Source organism: Callithrix jacchus, chromosome 15 (assembly GCF_049354715.1).
Source record: "Callithrix jacchus isolate 240 chromosome 15, calJac240_pri, whole genome shotgun sequence".
Classification (NCBI taxonomy): Eukaryota; Metazoa; Chordata; class Mammalia; order Primates; family Cebidae; genus Callithrix; species Callithrix jacchus.
Window position 1 is genome coordinate 83,632,264 of NC_133516.1, and position 24,455 is coordinate 83,656,718.

Sequence of the window (24,455 nt, forward strand, 5' to 3'; positions counted from 1 at the left end):
TCTGGAAATTTGACTGCTTTAGATATCTCATACATGTAGAATCATACAATATTTGCTTTTTGTGACTGGTTTATTTTATTTAGCATAATGTCCTCCAGGTTCATCTATGATGTAGCAATTGAAAAGGTTGCCTTCCTTTTTAAGGCTAAGTAATATTCCATTGTATGTATAGACTACATTAAATATCTATACACCAGTTGATGGATATTTCAGTTATTTTGATTTTATTTTGGTTATTATGAATGCTGCTATGAGCATTCATGAAGAAGATTTTTTGTGGACATGTTTTCAATTCTCTTGGGCATATACCTCTGTATTAGTCTATTTTCATACTGCTATGTAGAAATATGTGAGACTGGGTAATTTATAAAGAAAAAGAGATTTAATGAACTCACAGTTCTACATGGCTGGGAAGGTCTCACAATGATGGCAGAAGGAGAAGGAGGAGCAAAGGCATGTCTTACATGGAAGCAGGCAAGAGAGCATGTGCAGGGGAACTGCCCATTATAAAACCATCAAATCTCATGAACACTCATTTGCTATCATAAGAATGGCATGGGAAAATCTACCACCATGATTCAATCACCTCCCACCCAGACCCTCCCATGACACATTGGGATTATGGGAGCTACAATTCGAGATGAGATTTGAGTGGGGACTCAGTCAAACCATATCAACCTAGGTGCAGAATTACTGTCATGTGATAACACAGTGTTTCACTTTCTGAAAAACTGCCAAACTGTTTTCCAAAGTGGCTGCACCATTTTACATTCTACTAGCAGAATACGAGGGTTCTGATTTCCCCACATCCTCACTGATACTTGTTGTCTTTTGATTATAGTTAGTGTAAGGTGATATCTCACTGTGGTTTTGATTTACAGTTTTCTAATGACCAATGGTGTCATATTTATTCTTTAAACAGAAGAAGGGAAGAGAAAGATTGAGGAAAACTGCTCTAGTAGCTTTGCTATTACTGTGAGAAAATCAGGGTAGCTGGGGAATGATTTGAGGGAAAGCAATCAGAATTGCTCAAGTAAAATCCAATATTACTGTTGATAAAAATATTACTAAAATAATCAGGGCTAACAATGCCCATTATTGTTATAAGTGTTGTTATAAACATCTCTAACAATGCTTGAAACACTCGTACCTCATATCTATATAAATAACCTATTTTTCATAAGCTTCTTTAAGGATTTCTTCAAGGGAGGTCATGTATTTTGATCTCTGGTTATTCTGACACTGAAACATTTATTTCCCTTTTATATTTGACATACTCATCCATATCTTCTGTCAGTTTTACTCCAAAAGGGCCAATTCTGAGACTCCTGTTTCTCTTCTGCTTGACAGTTAGTTCCACCCAGATACTTCAGTGTTTACTCCCGGGCTGGGACTACTTCCTTTCACTTAGGGACTAAGAACCGAATATACTTTTAGCTGATTGATCTTCCATATTAGGTAGTTCTTTCAGCAGAGAGCCTGAGTCATTGCATATGAAGCTTCATCTTCATTTTCTCCCTTTTCTTCCTAGACAAACATCTTTAGACAGGTTCACTGTACCATACAGAGCCCATCCCTCTGATCCATTGCCTCATTCTGAAAGGTCAAAAATGACAGTTGTGAAAGGCATCCCAGAAAGCCAACAGGAAAGGCTGAAGTAGCTGGTGTGGTGAGTCTCAAGTGTTCTGCTTTAAGAAACATGTCAAAATTATCTGGTCTTAGGATTGAAAACCAGTGAATGAAATTTAATCATTAATTTCATATGTTGTTGATAAACATTTGAGTTTTTGATCACTAATAATATTATTGGTCCATTTATCTTTGGATGATTTTATTCAGTCATCTAATTCGTATGACCATAGTTGTATAACTCAAACTTTTCCCATAGGTTTATGCAAGTTTATCAGCTTCACCTAGTTTTTCCAGCCCACGGTCAACAGAGCTACTTATCTGTTTGAATGAGAAAATTTGTTGAGTTTGACCACATGTACACTTTGTGGACAACTGAAAAAAAATACAAGAAAACTTTGAAATTATAAAGTAATTTTTACATAATTATAAGAAATGAAAGATATAAAAAAGTGGAACTTGTGTGTGAATTGTTCAAACAGAAGCTTAATTTATTGTAATTCAACCATATAATTATACCAATGCATCAACTGAATAATATAAAAAATCAAGTCTCCTGTAATATTCAAACAGAAATTAAATGGAAAGTTCATATCACAAAAGTAGTATCAGATGATCATCTCAGTTACGATCTTTGGGCAGACACCCTCATACCAGATAGACCAAGTTAAGGCTTTTTCCATTAAAATACCAGTTGAACTGGTTATACATTCCACATGATATAGATACTCTTTAGGGGATAAAGGTAATGAGAAAGTGACATTCTGCCTCACCCACAGGTGTGTACAGAGCAGTACAACATGCTTGAGTTTTGCTGTAGGTTAAAAATCAGAAGTGAGCTAACCATAGGAAAAGATTAGAATCATACCCACTAATGGCAGAGTATAACAAACAAAGTTAAAGAAGAAACAGCAAAATAAAAGAAGAAATATTGCAACATTAATCTTTCATTAAGAGAAAAAATGCTGTTATAAATTCTTTTTCACACATTTTCTGATTAGATATTTTGTAAATAGCTTGGAGACAGGTTTGTATGCTTTATAAGAAGTACATATAAAGTGCTAGTTGTGATTTGTGAACTTATTGTTCAAGGATTTCAGAGAATGTGTATTGAAATACCAATGTATGCATAAGTATAATGTGTATGTTTTTGTGTGATTATTCAGAGATATCTGCAATTGTTATATAAATTTTACATAGATATCCCATAGATTTTTACTTACAAATTAAGATCATATTCAGGTAGAGTCACCATCAATGTCTATTCAAAACCATTGTTTTTCAGATGGAAAACAGAACAGAGTATTGACACATGATTGTAAACGATCCTGAAGAGAGGCTCATTCTTTGTAGATTTCACATTTTGTCTCTGTTTTTCATCATTTCCTGCACCTAGGGAGAATGAAAAACAATTTTTTCCCCTTGAAATTTTTGGTTTACTTGGAATTATCATATTTTGTGAGGCTAAAATATGTAGAGATTTAAAATACAGAAGTTCTTAATTGAGCTGGTGCAAATAACTTGTACTTTGATACATCAAGAATATATGTTATAACCTCTATGGGAACCATTATAAAATATTATGAGGATTATTAGAGCAGTGACCACATTCTGTATAATACTGTCACAGTAGATCCATGTCATACATATTTGCCAAAACCCATAGAATGTATAACACAAAGAAAGAACCCTAATGTAAACTATGGACTTTAGTTAATAATAATATATCAATACTGGCTCACCAATTTGTAACAGGTGTACCACACTAATGCAAATGTTAATAATAAGAGAAATTAGCGGTGGGGAATGAGGGAAGGGTAAGAAGATATATGGAAACTATTCTTTCTGTCCAATTTTTCTATAAATTTAAAACTGCTCTAACAAATAAAGTCTACTAATTAAAAAAAATTCCCCCAATAAGAAACGACAATAACAATAAAATAGTTGATAACCTCTAAGTCAATAGAGGGAAAAACGGAATGATAAAAGAAGACAAAATGTAAAGAAAGAGAAATATAACAAGTAGGACAAATAGCACATAGCGAAAACAAGAGATTTAACCTCAAATGTATCTTTCATTGTATTATTTGTAAATGGTTAAAAACTTGCCAGATTTGAATACGAATTATAAAAAAGCAAAACCTCAACTATATGCTATTTGTAAAAAAACATATCTAAAACCTAAGAACAGAGAAAAGTTAAAAGAAATAAGGATAGAAAAATATAATACCATTTATCTATTAGCAAAAATAAATCTGGTATAGCCACAATAATGTTGAACCAAGTGGTCAGAGTTCATGATATACCCTTTGTAATAAAAAGTTCAATTTATCAGAAATATATAAGAATTATAAATTCATATGCACTTAATAATATAACCCCAAGCACATATACACAGCAAAAACTGACTGAACTATAGGAGACAGACAAATTCACAATCATATTAGAAGACTTAAACATGTTTAGTAAGCCTGACTTAATGGATACACTCAGAATACTAGCCAATGATTGCAGAATAAACCTTTTTTTAAGCTCAAAAAATTTATTCACAACTATTAACCATATGCTGTGTCATAAAACAAACACATTTCAAAGATTTGACATTATACAAAGTATGTTCTATGAGCAAAGTGCAATTGACTTAGAAACCAAAAGATATCTACAAATTCAATATCTAATGATTTATAAAAATAATATAATGTCCCCAAACCCCTGAGTTGAAGAAATTATAATATCCATTAGAAACTATTTAGAACTAAATTAAATGAAAATACTACATGTTTAAATTTATGTACTAAAGCTTTAAAAACATATATTATTTTTTAACCAGGAGATTCTACTTTCTAAATATAGGAAAAGGCACTTAAAAAATGACTCCTGCAAATAACGGCTGTAAACAGTGGACAAAATACAGCACCCACCCCACCCACTACCAACAAATGAACACAAAATCAAACCAAACCAAAACATAACTTCCAGAAGGCTCTGGAGACTAAACACAGATCAATTTTAAAGCAAAGTCTAAACTTGGATGAAGTGACCAAAATGAGTTCTTCATTTTTTTCCACATTAACCCAATAGTAGTCACAGCCATAGACAGCTGTGGCAGTGCAAGAATGCCTAAAACTCTGATAAGAAATCATGCTGTCTTTCTGGATGGAAGAATCAGGGAAGGTAGCCTGGCCAAATATGACCAGATTCTGAAGAGTGAGGGAGAATTCAGAAAGGAAAAAAAGATTCCTCAATATTGTATATGAACTTCAGGCTGACCCCTAAAACATGTACTCATAGAAAGGACTCAAAGTAATGTGAATTGATTTGAGCTATACCCTGTCAATTACGTGAAGCAAGAGAGAACTTGCAGTTTGAATCTAATCATATTAACTGCCATTAAAAAAATCAACATTCATCAGAAGAATATCACTAAACTCAGTCTACACAATATAATATTAACAATATCCCAGATTGTCTAAAATTATTCTACTTACAGAAAACAGAAAATGCAATTTACTTTAGATGAAAAAGACAACAGATGCCAACTCCTAAATGATCTGGCATTGAAATTACTAGACAAGCACTTTGTTTTTAAGACAGCCTCACTTTGTCACCCAGGCAAGAGTGCGGTGGTGCAATCTTGGCTCACTGCAACCTTTGCCTCCTGGGTTCAAGTGATTCTAGTGCCTCAGCCTCCCAAATATCTGTGATTACAGGTGGGTTCCATCATGCCCAGCTAATTTTTGTATTTTTAGTAGAGATAGTGTTTTGCTATGTTGGCCAGGCTGACCTAGAATTCCTGGCCTCAAGTCATCTGCTCACCTTTGCTTCCGGAAGTGCTGGGATTATAGGCATAAGCCACTGTGCTTATGATTGCACAATAAAGCCACTGTGTTTATGATTGCAGAATAAACCTTTTTTTAAGCTCAAAAAATTTATTCACAACTATTAACCATATGCTGTGTCATCAAACAAACACATTTCAAAGATTTGACATTATAAAAAGTATGTTCTATGAGCAAAGTGCAGTTGACTTAGAAACCAAAAGATATCTACAAATTCAATATCTAATAATTTATAAAAATAATATAATGTCCCCAAACCCATGAGTTGAAGAAGAAATTATAATATCCATTAGAAGCTATTGGATATTGGCCCTAGACAAGCACTTTAAAGCAGCTACAAAGCTACAATAACTAAGTATGCTCAATCAAGTAAAGGAAAATACACTGGAAATCAAAGAAAATATAGGAAATAGAAGACAGATGGAAAGTGAAAAAAACTGAAGAAACTACATGGGGATCCATCAAGGGAGTGAGAGAACATAGAGAACAGAGAAGAGCAAAGCTGAGCATCCAGTCAGTCACCTGGGACTGGCCTAGAGGCAAGTGAAGCTCCCCAATAAGGGGAAAGGGTGAGAACCCCCAGGGGATCCACACTACCCACAGGGACTTATGCAATCCTGGGAATGGAAGAACATCCATGACTCCCCCAGGGCCTCTAGGCTGATACTGAGAGCCACTTAGAGTTTCTGTAGAAGCAACACTAAAGTCCATAGGGACACCCGCTGGCCTTGGGCCCTGGAGCAGCCTGGTGCAAGCTGCCATAGCCCCAAGAGAGGCCCCAGTCACAGTGCCAGAGAGCAGTCAGATTGCTCGACTCCCCTTCACCAGGTAAGGCTCAGTATCAGCTTCCAGCACAGTGGTCTCACACCTGCCTGAACTTTGCCAGGAGGCACAGTTTTATGTTTCTCCAAGAAGCACCCAAACAGCAGGTTAGGTTACTCCACCTACCCTTGCTGCTCCTAGGCAAGTGTGACATGCTAGCTGGGGCTGCCAACATAGAAGAACTGCCTCTGCCTAACTCTGTGGGTAGGTGCAGCTACACGTTCTCCCAGGAAGCACCTGGATGATGGGCCAGACTACTCCACCCAACCCTGCTGCTCCTAGGCATGCAAGACTCCCTGGCTGGGGCTTCTGCACAGTGGTCACACCTCTGCCTGAAATCTGTGGGTGGGCACAGCTCTGTGTTCCCTGAGGAAATGCCTGGATAATGGATCAGGTGACTTCATTCACCCCTGCTGCTCCTAGCTAGGTGGGACTCACTGGCTTGTGCAGCCCTCAAGCAAGGGGGAAGCTCCCACTCTCAGAACAGTGAAAGAGGTGAGATGCCCAGGTTCTCAGACTGATTGGGGAGTGGGTGTGCCTCCCTCCACAGGGCCAGTAATAGAAGGGTATGGCCTGACTGCCAGCTATGGCCCCTGTCTGAGGCAACCCTGCAGCTCAGATCAGGAAAGGCAGGTACACAGCTAGTGATTGGTGGGGACTCCTCCAAAGCCTAACAAAGGAAAGGCAGGTACACAGCTAGTGATTGGTGGGGACTCCTCCAAAGCCTAACAAAGGAAAGGCAGGTACACAGCTAGTGATTGGTGGGGACTCCTCCAAAGCCCAGGAGGGAACCTAGTTGAGGGGGAGTCGTCATCTCTCTCCCCTCTACTACAGAGCACTACTGTGAATGTGTCAAAATACAAAAGAGCAGAGGGCTAGGAGCTTATCTGCTGGCTACTACTCTTAAGCACCATCAACTGAATTTCAGCCCAAATTATAACACTAAAAATATTTTGCCAGTATACAGCATCTGTAAAACCTAAGGTAAAAATCCAGCCCACAAAGATCCTGCACAGAGCATTAGCCCTCTGAAAGCAACCAGAAATGAAGCCAACTGACTATACTCAACTTCTATCAGTTAAAGGAACACTAGCCCTCACACATGAGAAAGAATCAATGCAAAATCTCTGGTAATTCCAAAAGCCAGAGTGACCCCTTACCTCCAAATTAACAGAATAGTCATCTAGTAATGGTTTAAAACCAGGTTGAAATGACTGAAATGACAGACATAGAATTCAGAATCTGGATGACAAGGAAGATAATTGAGATTGAGCAGAAAGTTGCAACCCAATCCAAGGAGTCCACTAAAATGATCCATTTTAGGAGCTAAAAGATGAAATAGCTATTTTAAGAAAGAATGAAACTGAGCTTATGGAATTGAACAATTCACTTCAAGAATTAATAATACAGTTAGTATCATTAAAGCAGAATTGACCCAGGTGAGGAAAGAATATCAGAGATGGAAGACCAGTTTTTCAAATCAATTCAGTCAGACAAAAATAAAAAAATTAAAGAAATGCATAAACCTTCAAAAAATGCGGGATTATGAAAAGAGACCAATTCTATGACTCACTGGCATTACTTAGCGAAAAGGTAGAGAGAATAAGCAACTTGGAAAGCAGGGTTAAGGATATAGTTCACAAAAGTTTCCCCAATCTCACCAGAGGTGGACATACAAATTCAAGAAAAATAGAGAACCCCTGTGAGATACTATACAAGACAACCATCCCCAAGGTACATAATCATCAGATTCACCAAGATGAACATAAGAGAAAAAGTCTTAAAGGCAGCCAGAGAGAGAGGTGAGGAACCTACAAGGGAAACCCAAGCATACTAGCAGCACACCTCTCAGCACAGCATTCTTAAAGAAAAGAAATTCCAACCAAGAATTTCATATTCCACCAAACTAAGCTTTATAAGTGAAGGAGAAATAAAGTCCTTCTCAGACAAACATATGCTGAGGGAATATGTTTCAACAAGACCAGACTTACAAGAAGTCCTTAAAGGTTCTAAAGAGAAACAAAAAATTAAATCATACAATCATAAAAACACACTAACACACATAGTCTACAAACAATATAAAGCAATTAATCAAGTCTACAAAACAGTCAGCTAACAAAATGAGAGTAGGATGAAAATCTTACATATCAACATTAACCCTGAATGTAAATGGTCAAAATGCCTTACTTAAAAGGCACAGAGTGGCAAACTGGCTAAAAAGACAAGAGCCAACTGTTCGCCGTCTTCAAGAGATGCATCTCACATGTAATGACACCACAGACCCAAAGTACAGGGATGGATAAAGATCTACCATGCAAGTGGAAAGCAAAAGAGAGCAGGAGTCACTATTCTTATGTCAGATCACACAGACTTTAAACCAACAACAATCCAGAAGAACAAAAAAGGGCGTTACATAATAATAATGAGTTCGATTTGGCAAGAGGATTTAAGTATCCTAAATACATACACACCCACACTGAAGCATCCAGATTAATAAAACAATTTCTTCTTGACCCATGAAAATACTTTGACAGTAGCACAATAATAGTGGGGACATCAACACACCACGGACAGTGTTAGATTGATCATTGACACCAAAAACTAACAAAAAAATTCTGGAATTAAACTCGACACTTAGACCTAATAGACTTATACAGAATACTTGGCTCAACAATCACAGAGTATACATTTTTTTCATCCATGCAAATAACATATTCTGAGGTTGATCACATGCTCCGTCATAAAGCAAGTTGTAATCGCTTCAAATAAATTAAAATTATACCAAGCATACTCTCAGACCACAGTGCAATTACTATAGAAATCAATATTAAGAAGGTCTCTGAAAACTACACAAATACATAAAAATAAACAATTTACTCCCAAAAAACTCTTATATGAAAAACAAAAGTAAGTCAGAATTTTAAAAATCCTTTGAAATTAATGAAAATGGAAACATAACTTTTCAAAATCTTTGAGATGCAGCTAAAGCAATGTTAAGAGGAAAGTAGATAGTACTGAACCTTCAAGAGGTTAGAAATATCTCTTATTAATAATCCAAGATCACACCCAGAGGAGCTAGGAAAAAAAATCCAACCCAAAACTAGCAGAAGAAAAAAAAAAAGCAAGAAACAAACAGCCTAATTTTAAAAATTGGCAAAATACCTAAAATGACAATGACATTTCTCAAAATGAGACATAAAAATTGCCAGCAGATATGTGAGAAAATGCTCATCTTGACTAATTATCAGGCAAATGCAAATTAAAATTATGACAAATAACCTTACCCCTGTTAGACTCTTTTAATCAAAAAGATGAAAGATCTGGGTGTGGTGGTTTACACCTGCAATACCAGTGACTTGGAAGGCTGAAGTGGGAGAATTGCTTGAGCCCACAAGTTCAAGACTGCAGTGAGCTATGCTCACATCATTGCACTTCAACCTGCGTGAGTGAGACACCATTTCTTAAAAAAAAAAAAAATCAGTGTTGGCAAGGTGTGAAGTAAGTAAAGAAAACCCTTGCACACTCTTCTTGGGGATGTAATAATGTAATTTAATGCAGCCATTATGAAAAACATTATGAAAACTCCTCAGAAACTAAAAGCAGAGTTGCTATATAATTCACCAATCTCACTTCTGGGTATGCATCCAAGAAAATTGGAGTGAGCATGTCAAAGAGATGTCTGCACTTCTTTGTTCATTCCAATATTATTCACAGTGGCCGAGATACAGAAACTACCTAATTGTCCATCAATGGATGAATGAATTAAAAAGTGTGGTACATATGCAAAGTGGAATCAATTAATCCTTTTTAAACAATAAAATTCTGTTATTTGTGACAATGTGGATGAATCTAGAGGACATTATGCCCACTGAAATATGCTAGGCTCATAAAGACATATTGCATGATCTCACTTATATGTTAAATGTATATTCTTTCAGATGAATTCATGTCCTTTGCAGGGACATGGATGAAGCTGGAAACCAGCATTCTCAGTAAGTAGAGAGCAGAATGGTGGTTACTGGAGACTGGTGGGGGTGAGGTGGTAGGAAAGAGGAAAATGGTCAAAGGGTACAAAGATTCAGTTAGATAGGAGAAACAAGTTCTAGTGTCCTACTGCATGGCAAGGTGACTATAGTTAATAATAATGTATTGTTTTAAATATCTCACCACAAAAAATAAGTATGTGATATAGTGGATATGTAATTATCCTGATTTCATAATCCCAAATGTATCCAAACATCACACTGTACCTCATAAATATATATAATTATTATTTATCAATTAAGAATAAAAAATAGGCCAGGCCCTGTGGCTCACACCTTTAATCCCAGCACTTTGGTAGACCAAGGAGGGTGGATCACGAGGTCAAGAGATGGAGACTATCCTGGCCAACATGGTGAAACCATCTAAATAATACAAAAAATTAGCTGGGCATGGTGGCACACACCTGTAGTACGAACTACTTATGAGGCTGAGGCAGGAGAATCGCTTGAATCTGGGAGGTGGAGGTTGCAGTGAGCTGGGACTGCCCCACAGTCTCGCCTGGCAACAGGGTGAGACTCCGTCTCAAAAAAAAAAAAAAAAGAAAAATAGAAGCAGGAAAATATTATCCATCATGAGGAGGAACATCGACAAGTTGAAACCAATCTATAACTAGTAAAGATATTTGAATTAATACATAAGAACATTAAAACAGTTATAACTGTATTCCATATGTTCAAAACATAGGGATTCCAAAGCTCTAGAAAAGGCAAAATAATCTAGGCATAAAAACTATTAAAATTACAATATATGCTATGAAAAATATACCAGCACTTTAAAAAACATTATTTTAGACACTGCAGAAAATAGTATTCATAAACTCAAAGACACAGCAGTGGAAAGTATCCAAAATAATATTTATAGAGGGAGATTAAAAAATGAGCAGAGCATCGAGTAACCTGTGGAACAACTTCAGATGGCTCAATATGCATATAAGTGGAATCCTCAAAGGGGGAGGGCTGAGATAGGAACATATTTGCAAAAATAGTGGCTGACAAATTTCCAAATTTGATGAAAACTAGGAACCCACAGCTCCAAGAAGTTCAAATCAGCACACTATAAAAATCACGAAGAAAACAACAATTCCACATTAGAAAGGAGGTGTAAACTGATCTAGCACTTTGGAAACTTCTGGGCAATCTGGATGAGGGGGACTCCAGCAGCACAGTGTACCAGCTCCACTTAAGGGACAATCAGACTGCTTCATTAAGCAGATCTCTGATTCTGTGCCTTCTGATTGGGTGAGATCTTCCAACAGGGGTCACCAGATACTTCATACAGAGGAGTTCCAGCTGGCATCAGGTTGGTGCCCCTCTGGGATGAAGCTTCCAGAGGAAGAAGCAGGCAGTAATCTTTGCTGTTCTGCATCCTTCACTGGTGATATGCAGGTGAACAGGGTCTGGAGTTTGCCCCAGCAAGCTGCAGCAAACCTGCAGAAAAGGGGTCTGTTAGAAGAAAAACAAACAGAAATTAAAAACAATAACAACATCAACAAAAAGACCCCACAAAAACCCCATCCAAAAGTCATCAGCCTCAAAGATCAAAGGTAGATAAATTCATGAAGATGAGGAAAAACCAATGCAAAAACACTGAAAATTCTGAAAGCCAGAATGCCTCTTCTCCTCCAAATGATCACAACACTTCTCCAGCAAGGGCACAGAGCAGGGCTGAAACTGAGATAGAAGAATTGACAGAAGTAGGTTTCAGAAAGTAGGTAATAACAAACTTTGCGGAACTAAAGAAGGTGGTGGGGCCAGGGGAGGGATAGCAGGGGGTGGGGGATTGGGAAGGGATAACATTAGGATAAACACCTAATGTAGATGACAGGGGGATGGATGCAGCAAACCACCATGGTACCTGTATACCTATGTAACAAACCTGCACGATCTTCACATGTACCCTAGAACTTAAACTATAATTTTAAAATAGTATGTTATAATCCAATGCAAGGAAACTAAGAACCATGATAAAACATTACAGGAACTGTTAACTAGAATAACCAGTTTAGAGAGAAACATAAATGTCCTGATGGAGTTGAAAACACAGCACGAGAACTTCATGATGCAAACACAAGTATCAATAGCTGAATCACCCAAGCAGGAGAGAGAATATCAGAGCTTGAAGACTACCTTGCTGAAATAAGGCATGTCGACAAGATTAGAGAAAAAAGAATGAAAAGCAATGAACAAAACCTTTTGAGAACAATGGGACTATGTAAAAAGACCAAATCTATAACTGATTGAAATACCTGAAAGAGACAGGGAAAGTGAAACCAAGCTGGAAAACACACTTCAGGAAATTATCCAGGAGAACATCCCCAACCTAGCAAGACAGGCTGACATTCAAGTTCATGAAATCCAGAGAGTCCCAGTAAGATACTCCATGAGAAGTTCTACTGCAAGACACACAATCATCAGATTCTCTAAAGTCAAAATGAAGGAAAAATGCTAAGGACAGTCAGAAATGCAAGGTCATCTACAAAGCAAAGCCAGTTAGACTAACAGTAGACCTGTTGGCAGAAACCCTACAAGCCAGAAGAGATTGGGGGCCAATATTCAGCATTCTTCAAGGAAAGAATTTCCAACCCAGAATTTCATGTCTGGCCAAACTAAGCTTCATAAGCAAAAAAGAAATAAATTTTTTTTCAAAAAAGCAAATGATGAGGGATTTTTGTCACCACCAGGTGTGCCTTGCAAAAGCTCCCTGAAGGAAGCATTAAACATGGAAAGGAACAACTATTACCAGCCAGTATAAACACACACTGAAGTACACAGACCAACAACACTGTGAAATAACTACATTAACAAGTATGCAAAATTAACCAGCCAGCATGATGATGACAGGACCTCACACATACCAATATTAACCTTAAATATAAATGGGCTAAATATCCCAATTAAAAGACACAGAATGGCAAGCTGGATAAAAAGATAAGACCCATTGGTGTGCTGAATTCAAGAGATATCTCACGTACAAAGACATACACAGCCTCAAAATTAAGGGATGGAGGAAAATTTACCAAGCAAATGGAAAGCAGAAGAAAGCAGAGGTTGCAATTCTAGTTTCTGGCAAAATAGACTTTAAACCAACAAAGGACAAAAAAGACAAGGAAGGGCATTACAAAATGGTAAAGGGTTTGATTTAGCAAGAAGAGCCAACTCTCCTAAATATATATGCACCCAATACAGGGGCACCCAGATTCATAAAACAAGTTCTTAAAGACCTACTAAGAGACTTAGACCCCACAAAACAATAGTGGGAGGCTTTAATACCCCACTATCAGTATTAGATGGATCACTGAGACAGAAGATTAACAAAAATATTTAGGACTAGAACTTAGCTCTGGACCAAGTAGAGCTGGTAGATATCCACAGAACTCTCCACCCCCAAAAAGCAGAATATACATTTTTTTTGGTGCCACATGATACTCTAAAGTTGATTACATAATTGGAAGTAAAACATTCCTCAGCAAATGAAAAATAAATGAAATCATAACAGTCTCTCAGACGACAGTCCAATCAAATTAGATCTCAAAATTAGGAAACCCACTCAAAACCACACAACTGCATGGAAATTGAACAACCTGCTCCCAAATGACTTTGAGGTAAATAATGAAATTAAGGCAGAGATCAGTAAGTTATTTGAAACCAATGAGAACAAAGAGACAACATACCAGAATCTCTGGGATGCAGCAAAAGCAGTGTTAACAGGGAAATTTATAGCACTAAAGGCATATCAAAAAACTAGAAAGATTTCAAATTATCACCCTAACATCACAACTAAAAGAGCTAGAGAACTAAGAGCAAATAAACCCCAGAGCTAGCAGAAGACAAGAAATTTCCAAGCTCAGAGTGGAAATAAAAGAGGCAGAGACATAAAAAAAAGGCTTCAAACACTCAGAGAATTCAGGAGCTGGTGTTTTGAAAAAAAAAAAAAAATCAATAGATAGACTGCTAGTTAGAGTAATAAAGAAGAAAAGAGATGAGATTCAAATAAACACAATCAGAAATGATAAGGGGGATACCACCACTGACCCCACAGAAATACAAAGAACCATCAGAGAATACTAGAAGGTCTCACACTAGCTGACTTCAAATTATATGACAAAGCTACAATAACCAAAACAGCATGGTGCTGGCATAAAAACAGACACACAGACTAACAGAACAGAATGGACAACTCAGAACTATTTCCTTGCACTTACAGTCAACTCATTTTTGACCATTGTGCCAGTAACATATATTGGGGGAAAGAATAGACTCTTTAATAAATCATGCTGGGTAAACTGGATGGCCATATGCAAAAATAAAACTAGATACCTATCTTTCACTATATGCAAAAATCAACTCAAAATGGATTAAGACTTAAATGTAAAACCTGAAACCATGAAAATACTAGAAGAAAACATTGGAAAAATGCAACAGGACATTGATCTGAATGAAGTTTTTTTAAGTAAGACCTCAAAAATACAGGCAATAAAAGCAAAACTAGACAAATGATATTGCATCAAGTAATCTCAAATAATCTAGCTTCATTTAAAAAAAGCTTCTCTGCACAGCAAACAAAATGAGTTAAGAGACAACCTACAAAATGGGAAATATATTTTCAAACTATTCATCTGACAAGGGATTAATAACTAGAGGAACTCAAATAACTCAACAAGAAATAACACAACTTAAAATAAGCAAAAGATTTGAATACACCTATCTCCAAATAAGACATACAAATGGTCGAGATGTACATGGAAAAATGCTCAACATCACTAATCATCAGGGAAATGCAAATCAAAACCATAATGAGATGCCATCTAGCCCCAGTTAGAATGGCTATTATCAAAAAGACCAAAAACCAAAAAACAAAAACAAAAAAATCAAACCACCAAACAAACTAAGTGCTACTGAGGATATGAAGAAAGAGAAATACTGCACACTGTTGGTGGAAATGTAAAGTAGTATAACCACTATGAGAAACATATCAAGTTTTCTAAACAAAACTAAAATAGAACTACCACATAATCCAGCAATCCCACTGCTAACTATATTTCCAAAGGAAAGGAAATCAGTGTTTTGAAGAGATACCTGCATTTCCATGTTTACTGCAGCACTATTAGAAAAATCCAAGTTATGGAATCAACCTAAGTGTCTATCAGCACATGAATGGATAAAGAAAATGTGGCATATATATATAATGGAACACTATGCAGACATAAAAAGAAGGAAGTCCTGTTATTTGCAGCAACATGGATGGAATGGGAGGTCGTTATGTTAAGTGAAATAAGCCAGGCACAGAAAGATAAATATCGCATGTTTTCATTCATATGAGATCTAAAAAAGCGGATCTCATGGAGGCAGAGAGTAGAATCATGGTTACCAGAGGCCAGGAAGGGAAAAGGAGAGGGGAAGATGTAGGGAAATTGGTTATGGGGTACCAAATATAGTTAAAAGGAATAAGTTCTAGTCTTTAGTAAAGTAGGAAAATTATAGTTAACAAAATTTTATTGTATATTTCAAAATAGCTAGAAGAGAAGAATTATAATGTTCCTAAAAGAAAAAAAGGTAAATGTTTTAGGTAGTAAATACCCTAATTATCCTGATTTGATCATTACATATTACATATATGTATGAAAATATCACTTGCATCTTAAAAATATGTGCAACTATTATATATTGAGAAAATTACAAAAGCAAGTAAGGTGAGCCACTGTAACTACTTCTATTCAGCATTAATTAAAAAGGAGATCCCTAACCAGTGTACTGTATCAGTCAGCAATCCAACAGGAAATGGATGGCATACTTATAATAGAATTCAATGACAGTTTATTTATAAAGGGGCTATTTTAAAAGAATTAGGCATAGGAAGTCACATGGAACAATATAGTAATCCAAAGATAGTAGCAGTTGAACTTACTTTAGGGTTGAAGGGTCAAGGAGAGGGAACATTGCTGGAATACAGAAAAAAATAGTCATGTAAAATAAAATGCTTTGAGACAGCTTAAGACAGACAGGTCAAGGTAACCTCATAGGGGAGAAGCTGAGGAGAATAAACCTGATTTCACCTGCTTCCTTCTTATAATCATCCTCCAGGGTTTCCCATTGGCTTGACCCAATTGCAAGTCAGAAGGAATGAGAGCTTGTTGATTTGGTAATTCCAAGTTAGTATTTTTGCGGTAGAGAAGACGGAAAGGTGGATCTGAAGAGTCAAAGAGAAGATGTATAATACATGCAATAAAACAAGGAGGAAAAAAGGAAAAGAATTGGAAAGGTCAAAGTAAAACTGTTACTATTTACGTATATCTGTAGAAACACCTAAAGAATAAACACATATGTTATTGGGATTAATAAGTTTAGTAAGGTTGCTGGATGTAAGATTAACAAAAAGCTTAGTTTTACTTCGTACAAGCAATTAGATACTAAAATTGTAAGTATTTTATTTACAATAGCATAAAATATAAAACACCTATGAATAAATTTATTAAAAGAGATGTAAATTTTATGGAAACAATGACTGTACTAAGAGAAATTTTAGAAGACCTAAATAAATGGAGAGGATAACCAACTGGAAATACTCATTTTAAAGCTATCACACTTCCCTAAACTGATCTACAGATTCAACACAATCCCAATAAAAATCCCACTGCATGCTTGTGTGTGTGCATATGTCTATGTTTCTATAACTTGACAAGTCAGTCTAAAAACTGATATAGAAATACACAGGTTCAAGAACAGCTAAGGTGCTTTAAAGGAAGAATAAAGTGGGAGAACTTGCTCTACTAGATATTAAGACATTGTAACGCACATCAACTAAGACAGTCTTGTTCTAAAGCAAAGATGGACAAATATACTATATAATTCAAGTAGAACAATATGGAAGTTATAGTGATTTTACTAAAAGGCGCTTGGTCAACTCAGTATCTGACTGGAAGAAAATGAAACTTGACCCCACCTTACACCCTGCACAAAATCAATTCCAGACCAATGTGGATATAAATGTGAAACACCACAAACAAACAAACAAAACCAACTCTTTAAAAAGGCCAACCACAGTGAAACTTTCATGAGATAATATAGAAAACTATGGTTGACTGGGCACGGTGGCTCATACCCATAATCCCAGCACTTTGAGAGGCCCAGATGGGAGGATCATTTAAGGTCAGGAGTTTGAGACGAATTTGACCAACATGCTGAACCCTGTCTCTACTAAAAATACAAAAAGTTTAGCCAGGCATAGTGGTGCATACCGGTAGTCCCAGCTACTCGGGGGGCAGGAGAACAGCTTGAACCCAGGAGGTGGAGGTTGCAATGAGCCGAGATGGTGCCACTGCACTCCAACATGGGCAACAGAGCCAGACTCTGTTAAGAGCTTGGGCTAAGGAGAAGATTCTAAAATGGGACACTGGAAATGCTAATCATAAAACAGAAGATTGTTAAATTTGACTACATTAAAATTAAGAATTTCTGTTCATGCAAAAATACAGTTAAGAGGAAGAAAGGGAAGACATAGTGAAAAGACACCTGCAACAAGCATAATCAACAAAAAAGTCCTAACCAGAATATATGGAAAACTGTTACCAATGATTAAGAAAAAGACAGACAATACAATAGAAAAGTAAGTCTTTCCAAATGGCCAATAAACAAATGAAAAGATATGCAACTGCCTTAGTAATCAGGAAAAAGCAAAATGAAACTGCAATGATATATTACTATTCACTTATCGAAATGGTTGATGCTAAAAACACTGATAGTAGTAACCATTGGTAAGCATGTGGAACAACTAGAACTCTTACATAGTGCTGGTGGGAACGTAAATTGGTATAATCACTTTGGGAAATTGTTTGAAATAATCTACTAAAGCTGAGTAAACACATACTCTATGATCCAGCAATTACTCTTCAAGGTATGCACTCAAGAGAAATGTATTACCAAAAGACATGTGCAAGAAAGTTTATAGCAAAAAATTCTGTAATAGCTCCAAGTTGGAAACCACCTGAATTCCCATCGAAAGTGGAATAAATTATGGTATTCTACAGAATGAATACTATACAGCAGGCTTTTCCAACCTCAAGTTTGTAGGCTGCACGTAGCCCAGGACAGCTTTGAATAGGCCCAACACAAATTCATAAACTCTCTTAAAATATTATGAGATTTTTTGCATTTTTTTCATCAGTTATCGTTGTCTGTGTATTTTATGTGTGGGCCCAAACAATTCATCTTCCAACACGGCCCAGGTGAGCCAAACATTGGACACCCCTGCCAATTAAAATGAATGAACTACAGCCACATACAACAGTATGGATCAATCCCGATGACATAATTTTGAGCATAAGAAACCAGACACAAATGATTACATACTATATGGTTCCCTTTATATACAGTTCAAATGCTGACAAATCTAAACAAAAGTGTTTCATGATTTTGGTTTAGTGATTAAAATTTTAAAGATAAGTGAGAAGATCATTATCATAAAGGTCATAAAGAATCCCTTTGTGGGAAGTAATAACGGTGAGGGAAAGGATGGGGGCTTCTGGTATGCCGGTCATGTTTCATTTATCTTTTAAAAACTTGAATGGTAGTTACAGGTATGTTTACTTCATAATAATTCAGAGTTGTACATACTTTGTTCTATACACTTTGCTGTATGTGTGCTGTATTTTACAATAAAGAGAATAAAAATGTTGCTCTTTTTCTCCAATTCTATACCTGGCACAGCATAAAATTCAGGGGGTCCTCTGGCTTTTCATAGACTAAGTTTTCAGTAATCTGCTGAGAGAGAGAGAGCATAAGGCATCACATTATGGCTCTGAGCAAAAGTTATGTGGTCAGGTTATATTTGATGTTATCTTTATCGCTAATCTAACACATACCATAGCTTTTGTTTTTTCAGAGATGGGGTCTCACTCTGTCACCCAAGGTGGAATGCAGTGGTACTGTCATAGCTCATACATAGTTCACTGCAGCTTCAAACTCCTGGGCTCAAGGGATCCTCCTGCCTCAGCCTCCTGAGTAGCTAGGACTATAGGTGCACACCACTATTTCCAGCTCACTATGGTATTTTGAATAAATTCATGTATTTCTAAAAAGTAACAGCTTACTTTATTATTACTAAGAAAGTTAGGCAAATTAAGGTAAAATTTAGAAGAATTAAAGTTTTACAATAAATAGCAATGAATATTTTTATTAGTTTCCAAGATCAAAGAGATAGAAGATTTGGAAAAAAATCTTTGTTTTGAGAATTGTGATCTTGCTAGATTGAGAAATTAATAAATTATTTGCTTTGAAGAACAGTAAGAGGAAAGTGTTTTAAATAAAAAATTTAAAATTGCATAATTTTGCATAGAAACTTGCTTCTGAGGCATTTGATTCTAAATGGTAAAAATGATGTTCAGTACTGCAATATTATGAAAAAGTATATATAAAACTTTAGATTCACTTCCGTTTTTTGTTGTTATTGAATAAATTAAAAATTATAATAAAGAAAGCACAATTCTCATTTGCAGAACATAACAATCAGGCAAATTTCAGGATAGAATATTCGGGTCTACTTAAGGCACCAACGTCATTCCATTATGTATTTTATATTTATTTCTGTCGAACACATATTTGATTACTATTTTTTTCTTACAACAATGTTGCATGCCTAAGTGGTTTTTTCTTCACAAGTGAAGAAAATTATGAAATGATTAAAACTCAACAGGTTTAAATGATTAAAACTCTAAACAGGTTTCAGCCTTCAGTTTAATAATTAGTAGTTCCTTAATTAAAGCCAGAAACCCAGCCATTAGTACTCTTCCAACAAAAAGACATTTGAAAAAGGAAAAGGCATAGACCAGGATTAATGAAGTAGACATCATTTATCCTTATTTTATATGAAGAATCTGAGGTTCGCAGAAGTTAGGTAATTTTTCCCAAATCACAAAGATGAGACGTGCAAAGTTAGGATTTGAGTCTTGGGCTCAGTCCTAACTGCAAAAGATTGTAAAATCTGTGCTCTTTCCTCTATGCTCTACTTTAAATTAAAAAAAATTCAATATAAAGGTTTTCGTTTGAGGTAAGCCATTCTTGTTTTACACCTTTGTTGTATATGTTCATGTACATTGATGGGGGTAAATAATATTAACATAAAAATAAACATACCAGGCAATAATCTCTTGTGAGGTCAAGGGATATCATAAAGTTCCAGCACCACATCCTGAGGTCAATGAGATTTGTAATTTGAAGAATTAGAAGCAATTTTAAAGTATTTCTTTTCCCCTCTTGAAAATGTGAATTCTTAGATGGTCATGAGATTGGTCATCATTTGAAAGTTTAGTCATGTTCCTTATAGGAATGTGTTTAAAGATTCTAATGGAGCTGAAACATTTCTATTGTCCAGTGACGTCGTAGCTGTCTTAACATCATAGAGCAAACATCACTCATGTGTTTGTAGTGATGCTGGTGTAAACAAACCTATTTTGGTGCCGTCGTATAAAAATATAGCACGTGAAGTATGTACAGTATGTCATACTTGAAAATAGATGACTATCCTGCTGGTTTATGTACTTGCTATGTGATTTATTTAGGAAGTACTACATCTACCTATTTAAAAAAGTTAACTGTAAACCAGCAGGGAAGTTTTTTAGGCAATATTCCAGAAGAAGGCATTGTTATCACAGGAGATGCAGCTCCATGAATGTTATTGCCTCTGAAGACCTTCCAGTGGGACAAGTTGGGAAGGCGGAAGATAGTGATACTGATGATCCTCACCCTGTGTAGGTGTAGGCTAATGAGTGTATTTGTGTCTTAGTTTTCATAAGAATGTTTAAATAGTAGAAAAATAAAAGTAAAAATAATTAAAAATGGAACCAAGATTATAGAATAAGGATGTAAAGAAAAATATTTGTATTGCTATACAATGTGTATTTTAAGCTAAGTGTTATTACAAAACAGAAGATTAAAAAATTTTTAAAGTTTATAAAGTAAGAAAGCTACAGTAAGCTAAGGTTATTTTTGAAAAAACAAAAATTAAAAAAAATTTGGTGTAGCCTAAGTGTACAGTGTTTATAAAGTCTACAGTATTGTGTGGTAACATCCAAGACCGTTACACTGACTCACCACTCACTCACTGACTCGCTCAGAGCAACTTGCAGGCCTGCAAGCTCCATACATAGTTAAGTACTCCATAAAGGTGTACCATTTTTTATCTTTCGCATGGAAATTTTACTGTATGTTTTCTATGTTTAGATACGTTTAGATACACAAATACTTCCCATTGTGTTAAAATTGCCTACAGTATTCATTATAAGAATGTACAACACAGGTTTGTGGCCCAGGAGCAGTAGGCTATGCCATACAGCCTGTGTGTGGTAGGCTATATCATCTAGATTTGTGTTAAGTACACTGATGTTCATACAGTGACAAAATCGCCTAATGATGCATGTTTCAGACCTCTCAGAACATATCCTCATTATTAAGCATGTGACAGTATAATACTTCTGCCTGGATTGCCGTTTTCTCTTCTTTTCAATTGATAATATTTTGTCCTTCCTTCCTAGACTGGCTATAAATTTAACTCTTGGCTAAGTTTTTCCCTATCAGCCAACCTACCTGATCTCTCTCTAATCCCTCTGAATGGCTTCATATGATGGTATCATCCATTTGGTATGTATCATTTACTACTACTTATGGTAACTACATTTTAATTCATTTATTGTTTTCTCAATTAGAATATATCCCTTTTTGCAGAATATGCCCTTTCTTGTCCCTCTTGAAAAACTTACAGTTAAAAAGAGGAATTGAGAGGTTTACCTGGAATATCTGCAGAATGTGGTGTTTTTCCATGTATTGGAGTGAAACTTGATAAGGATCTTCATACACTATAGAAGGGAGCCTCCTAAAAGCTTGATTGCATATACGATAACTCTTTCTGCGCTCAGTTTCTGAAAATTCATCCTGAAATTTAAATCCCCCCACCAAAGAGTCCTCAGTAAACCTGAAGGGCCTAGCAATTGTCATTATCAGGGAAATCTGATGTTGATGAGAACTTAACATCAGGAGTTGGAGAAAAGACACATTTTTATGAGAGACTTGGATAATCCTCCAGGCCTCCACATGCAATATAATGTACCTCATGTCTGGGGTGGTACTCTAGGCATTATCAATCTACTTCAAGTACTTCTGATGTTGATGAGAACTTAACATCAGGAGTTGGAGAAAAGACACATTTTTATGAGAGACTTGGATAATCCTCCAGGCCTCCAGGTGCAATATAATGTACCTCATGTCCGGGGTGGTACTCTAGGCATTATCAATCTACTTCAAGTGCTTCTGATGTTGATGAGAACTTAACATCAGGAGTTGGAGAAAAGACACATTTTTATGAGAGACTTGGATAATCCTCCAGGCCTCCAGGTGCAATATAATGTACCTCATGTCCTGGGCCATACCCTTGGTCTTACCAATCTACTTCAAGTACTTTTCCCTTCACAGGGATGTCTAACTGACTGCAAATTCCCTTCTCCCGGCAGAAGCCCAGAGAGGGAGAATGACAGTGTCACAGAGTTAGTTGCAGAACCAGGACTTAAAATGCAGGTTGCCTGAATCCTGGTTTAGTAATCCTTCCTGAATGGCCTTTGGGTGGGAGAGAAGGACATAATTCTCTTTTATTTCCCATCCTTCTCATGCCCTTTCTGAAATTATGGGTCGTACATACCACAACATGTGGGTTTATTCTTTATCCTTGAAGCAACGTGTGCCCTTCCATCGTTTGCCCCTATTTCTACTCCCGAGGCCCCATCTTGATCTCTGATCTCCCAGGTCGGATTCAAACACCCATTTAACTTACAGATTTGGTTACTAAAGCTTGAGCTTTTTCTTGACTGCTGACATAGTTCAATTTGGATGAAATGGAGGGGAGTCTTTGGAAAGGGGCTTGGTCTTTTGCTTGGAAATTACTGGTGAATCTAGCATCAACTGGGTTGCAGGCTGGGATAGTGGTTGCATGTTGAGTTTCCATTTCAGCTGAAAGCTTGGACTTGGGGTCTACTTGGCTATCCTCAAATTTGCAGGATTGTACTCTGTAGTCAGCCTCTTTGTGTTCCTTGCCATTGCCTAACAGGGGAAATATTCTGCCTTCAGACTGGCCACCTGTTCCATAGTAAGACAGTTGGACTTTGTAATTAGTTTGTCTGTCTGCTAAGTGGTCATTCTGGTCAGTTTCATTGTAGTCGGCATTGTCAACTGGAAATTGATCAGCATTACTATGAGCTTGGTCAATAGCCTGGTGTTCAGCTGTTTGACTGGCTTGGCCATACACTTGGTGGTGAGTCTTTACAGATGTTTTGTGGTCAACCAGGCCATACAATCTGAGATCAGTCTGCTCAGAAGTTCCTTGGTCAGCCAGGCCAGCTGATATGTGGTGAATCTTTACAGAAGTTCTTCTCTCAACTTTACCTGACATTCTGCGGTCAACCTGTACAGAAAGTCTTTGGTCAGATGGTATGGAGGATCCACTGTCAATCTGCCTGGAAGTTCTTGCCTCAGATAGGCTGGATAATCTGTGGGGAATCTGCTCAGAAGTTCTTCTCTCAGCCTGGCTAGGTAATCTTCGTTCAATCTGTTGAGCCGTTCTTTCCTCAGTCAGGCCAGACACCTGGCCATCACTCTGTTCATACTGTACATTATTAGGTTGGTTAGATGCCTTGCCTTCAGTCTGTTCATACGGTGTTTGGTCAACCTGACCATATGCTCTAAGGTCAGAAGCATTAGCAGGGTTGGATACTCTGCCGCCAGGCATAGTACCAGGTGTACTATGCCCATTTTGTTTAGCTACTCCATTGGTAGCTTGGCTAAATATGTTGGATTCAGCCTGACTAGGCACTCTTAGGGCAGTCTGGCCAGCTGTTCTGTGAGCATTTTCGTTATCTGCCTTCCTTTCAGCCTGGCTCTTCTGGTCGTCTTCTTCCTGGCCATTAGTGAGTCCAGCAGTTGAGGGAGCAGCTGGAATTTCATGTTCCAAGGGTTTAGCCGGAGCCTCTGGTGGAGGCTCTTCCATTTCCTGCTGCGTCCTTGACTGGTCTAGGTTGCCAGGCGCTGTGGGTGGGGCTGGGCTGGGTCGTCTAGGCGATCCTCCAGGAGCGCCACAGGATTCCAA

General features: G+C 36.9%; 2 protein-coding genes across 11 annotated transcripts in view; one reads left to right on the top strand and one right to left on the bottom strand.

The window, feature by feature from the left end:
* The window catches only part of B4GALT4 (beta-1,4-galactosyltransferase 4), a 118,185-nt gene that overhangs the window by 80,039 nt on the left and 13,691 nt on the right, over positions 1-24,455 (top strand). For 2 of the 3 annotated variants that reach the window (XR_013527616.1, XR_013527619.1), the window contains exon 7: positions 1,532-3,627. The exons of the other annotated variant lie outside the window; for it this stretch is intronic. The gene's annotated coding sequence lies outside the window, so the exon portion shown is untranslated. Of the gene's footprint in view, positions 1-1,531; positions 3,628-24,455 lie in introns of those variants that run through there. 3 annotated transcript variants of the gene reach the window in all.
* Positions 2,882-24,381, bottom strand: TEX55 (testis expressed 55). 8 transcript variants are annotated; one of them, XR_004734225.3, is made up of 6 exons: positions 23,148-24,381; positions 22,112-22,255; positions 19,028-19,087; positions 16,387-16,520; positions 16,239-16,272; positions 2,882-3,021 (listed from the first exon to the last, which is right to left on the bottom strand). XR_004734225.3 is itself a non-coding variant. In XM_035274115.3 (4 exons), the coding sequence occupies exons 1-4, from the start codon at positions 24,354-24,356 to the stop codon at positions 2,986-2,988; spliced, it is 1,449 nt and encodes a 482-aa protein (XP_035130006.2). In that variant the 5' UTR covers positions 24,357-24,381; the 3' UTR covers positions 2,884-2,985. The 8 variants fall into 8 exon arrangements, 3 of the variants coding, with proteins under 3 accessions (XP_035130006.2, XP_035130005.2, XP_078208202.1); XR_004734224.3 differs by having other exon boundaries at positions 19,028-19,090; XR_004734228.3 differs by lacking the exons at positions 16,239-16,272; positions 16,387-16,520 and having other exon boundaries at positions 2,883-3,021; positions 18,944-19,087.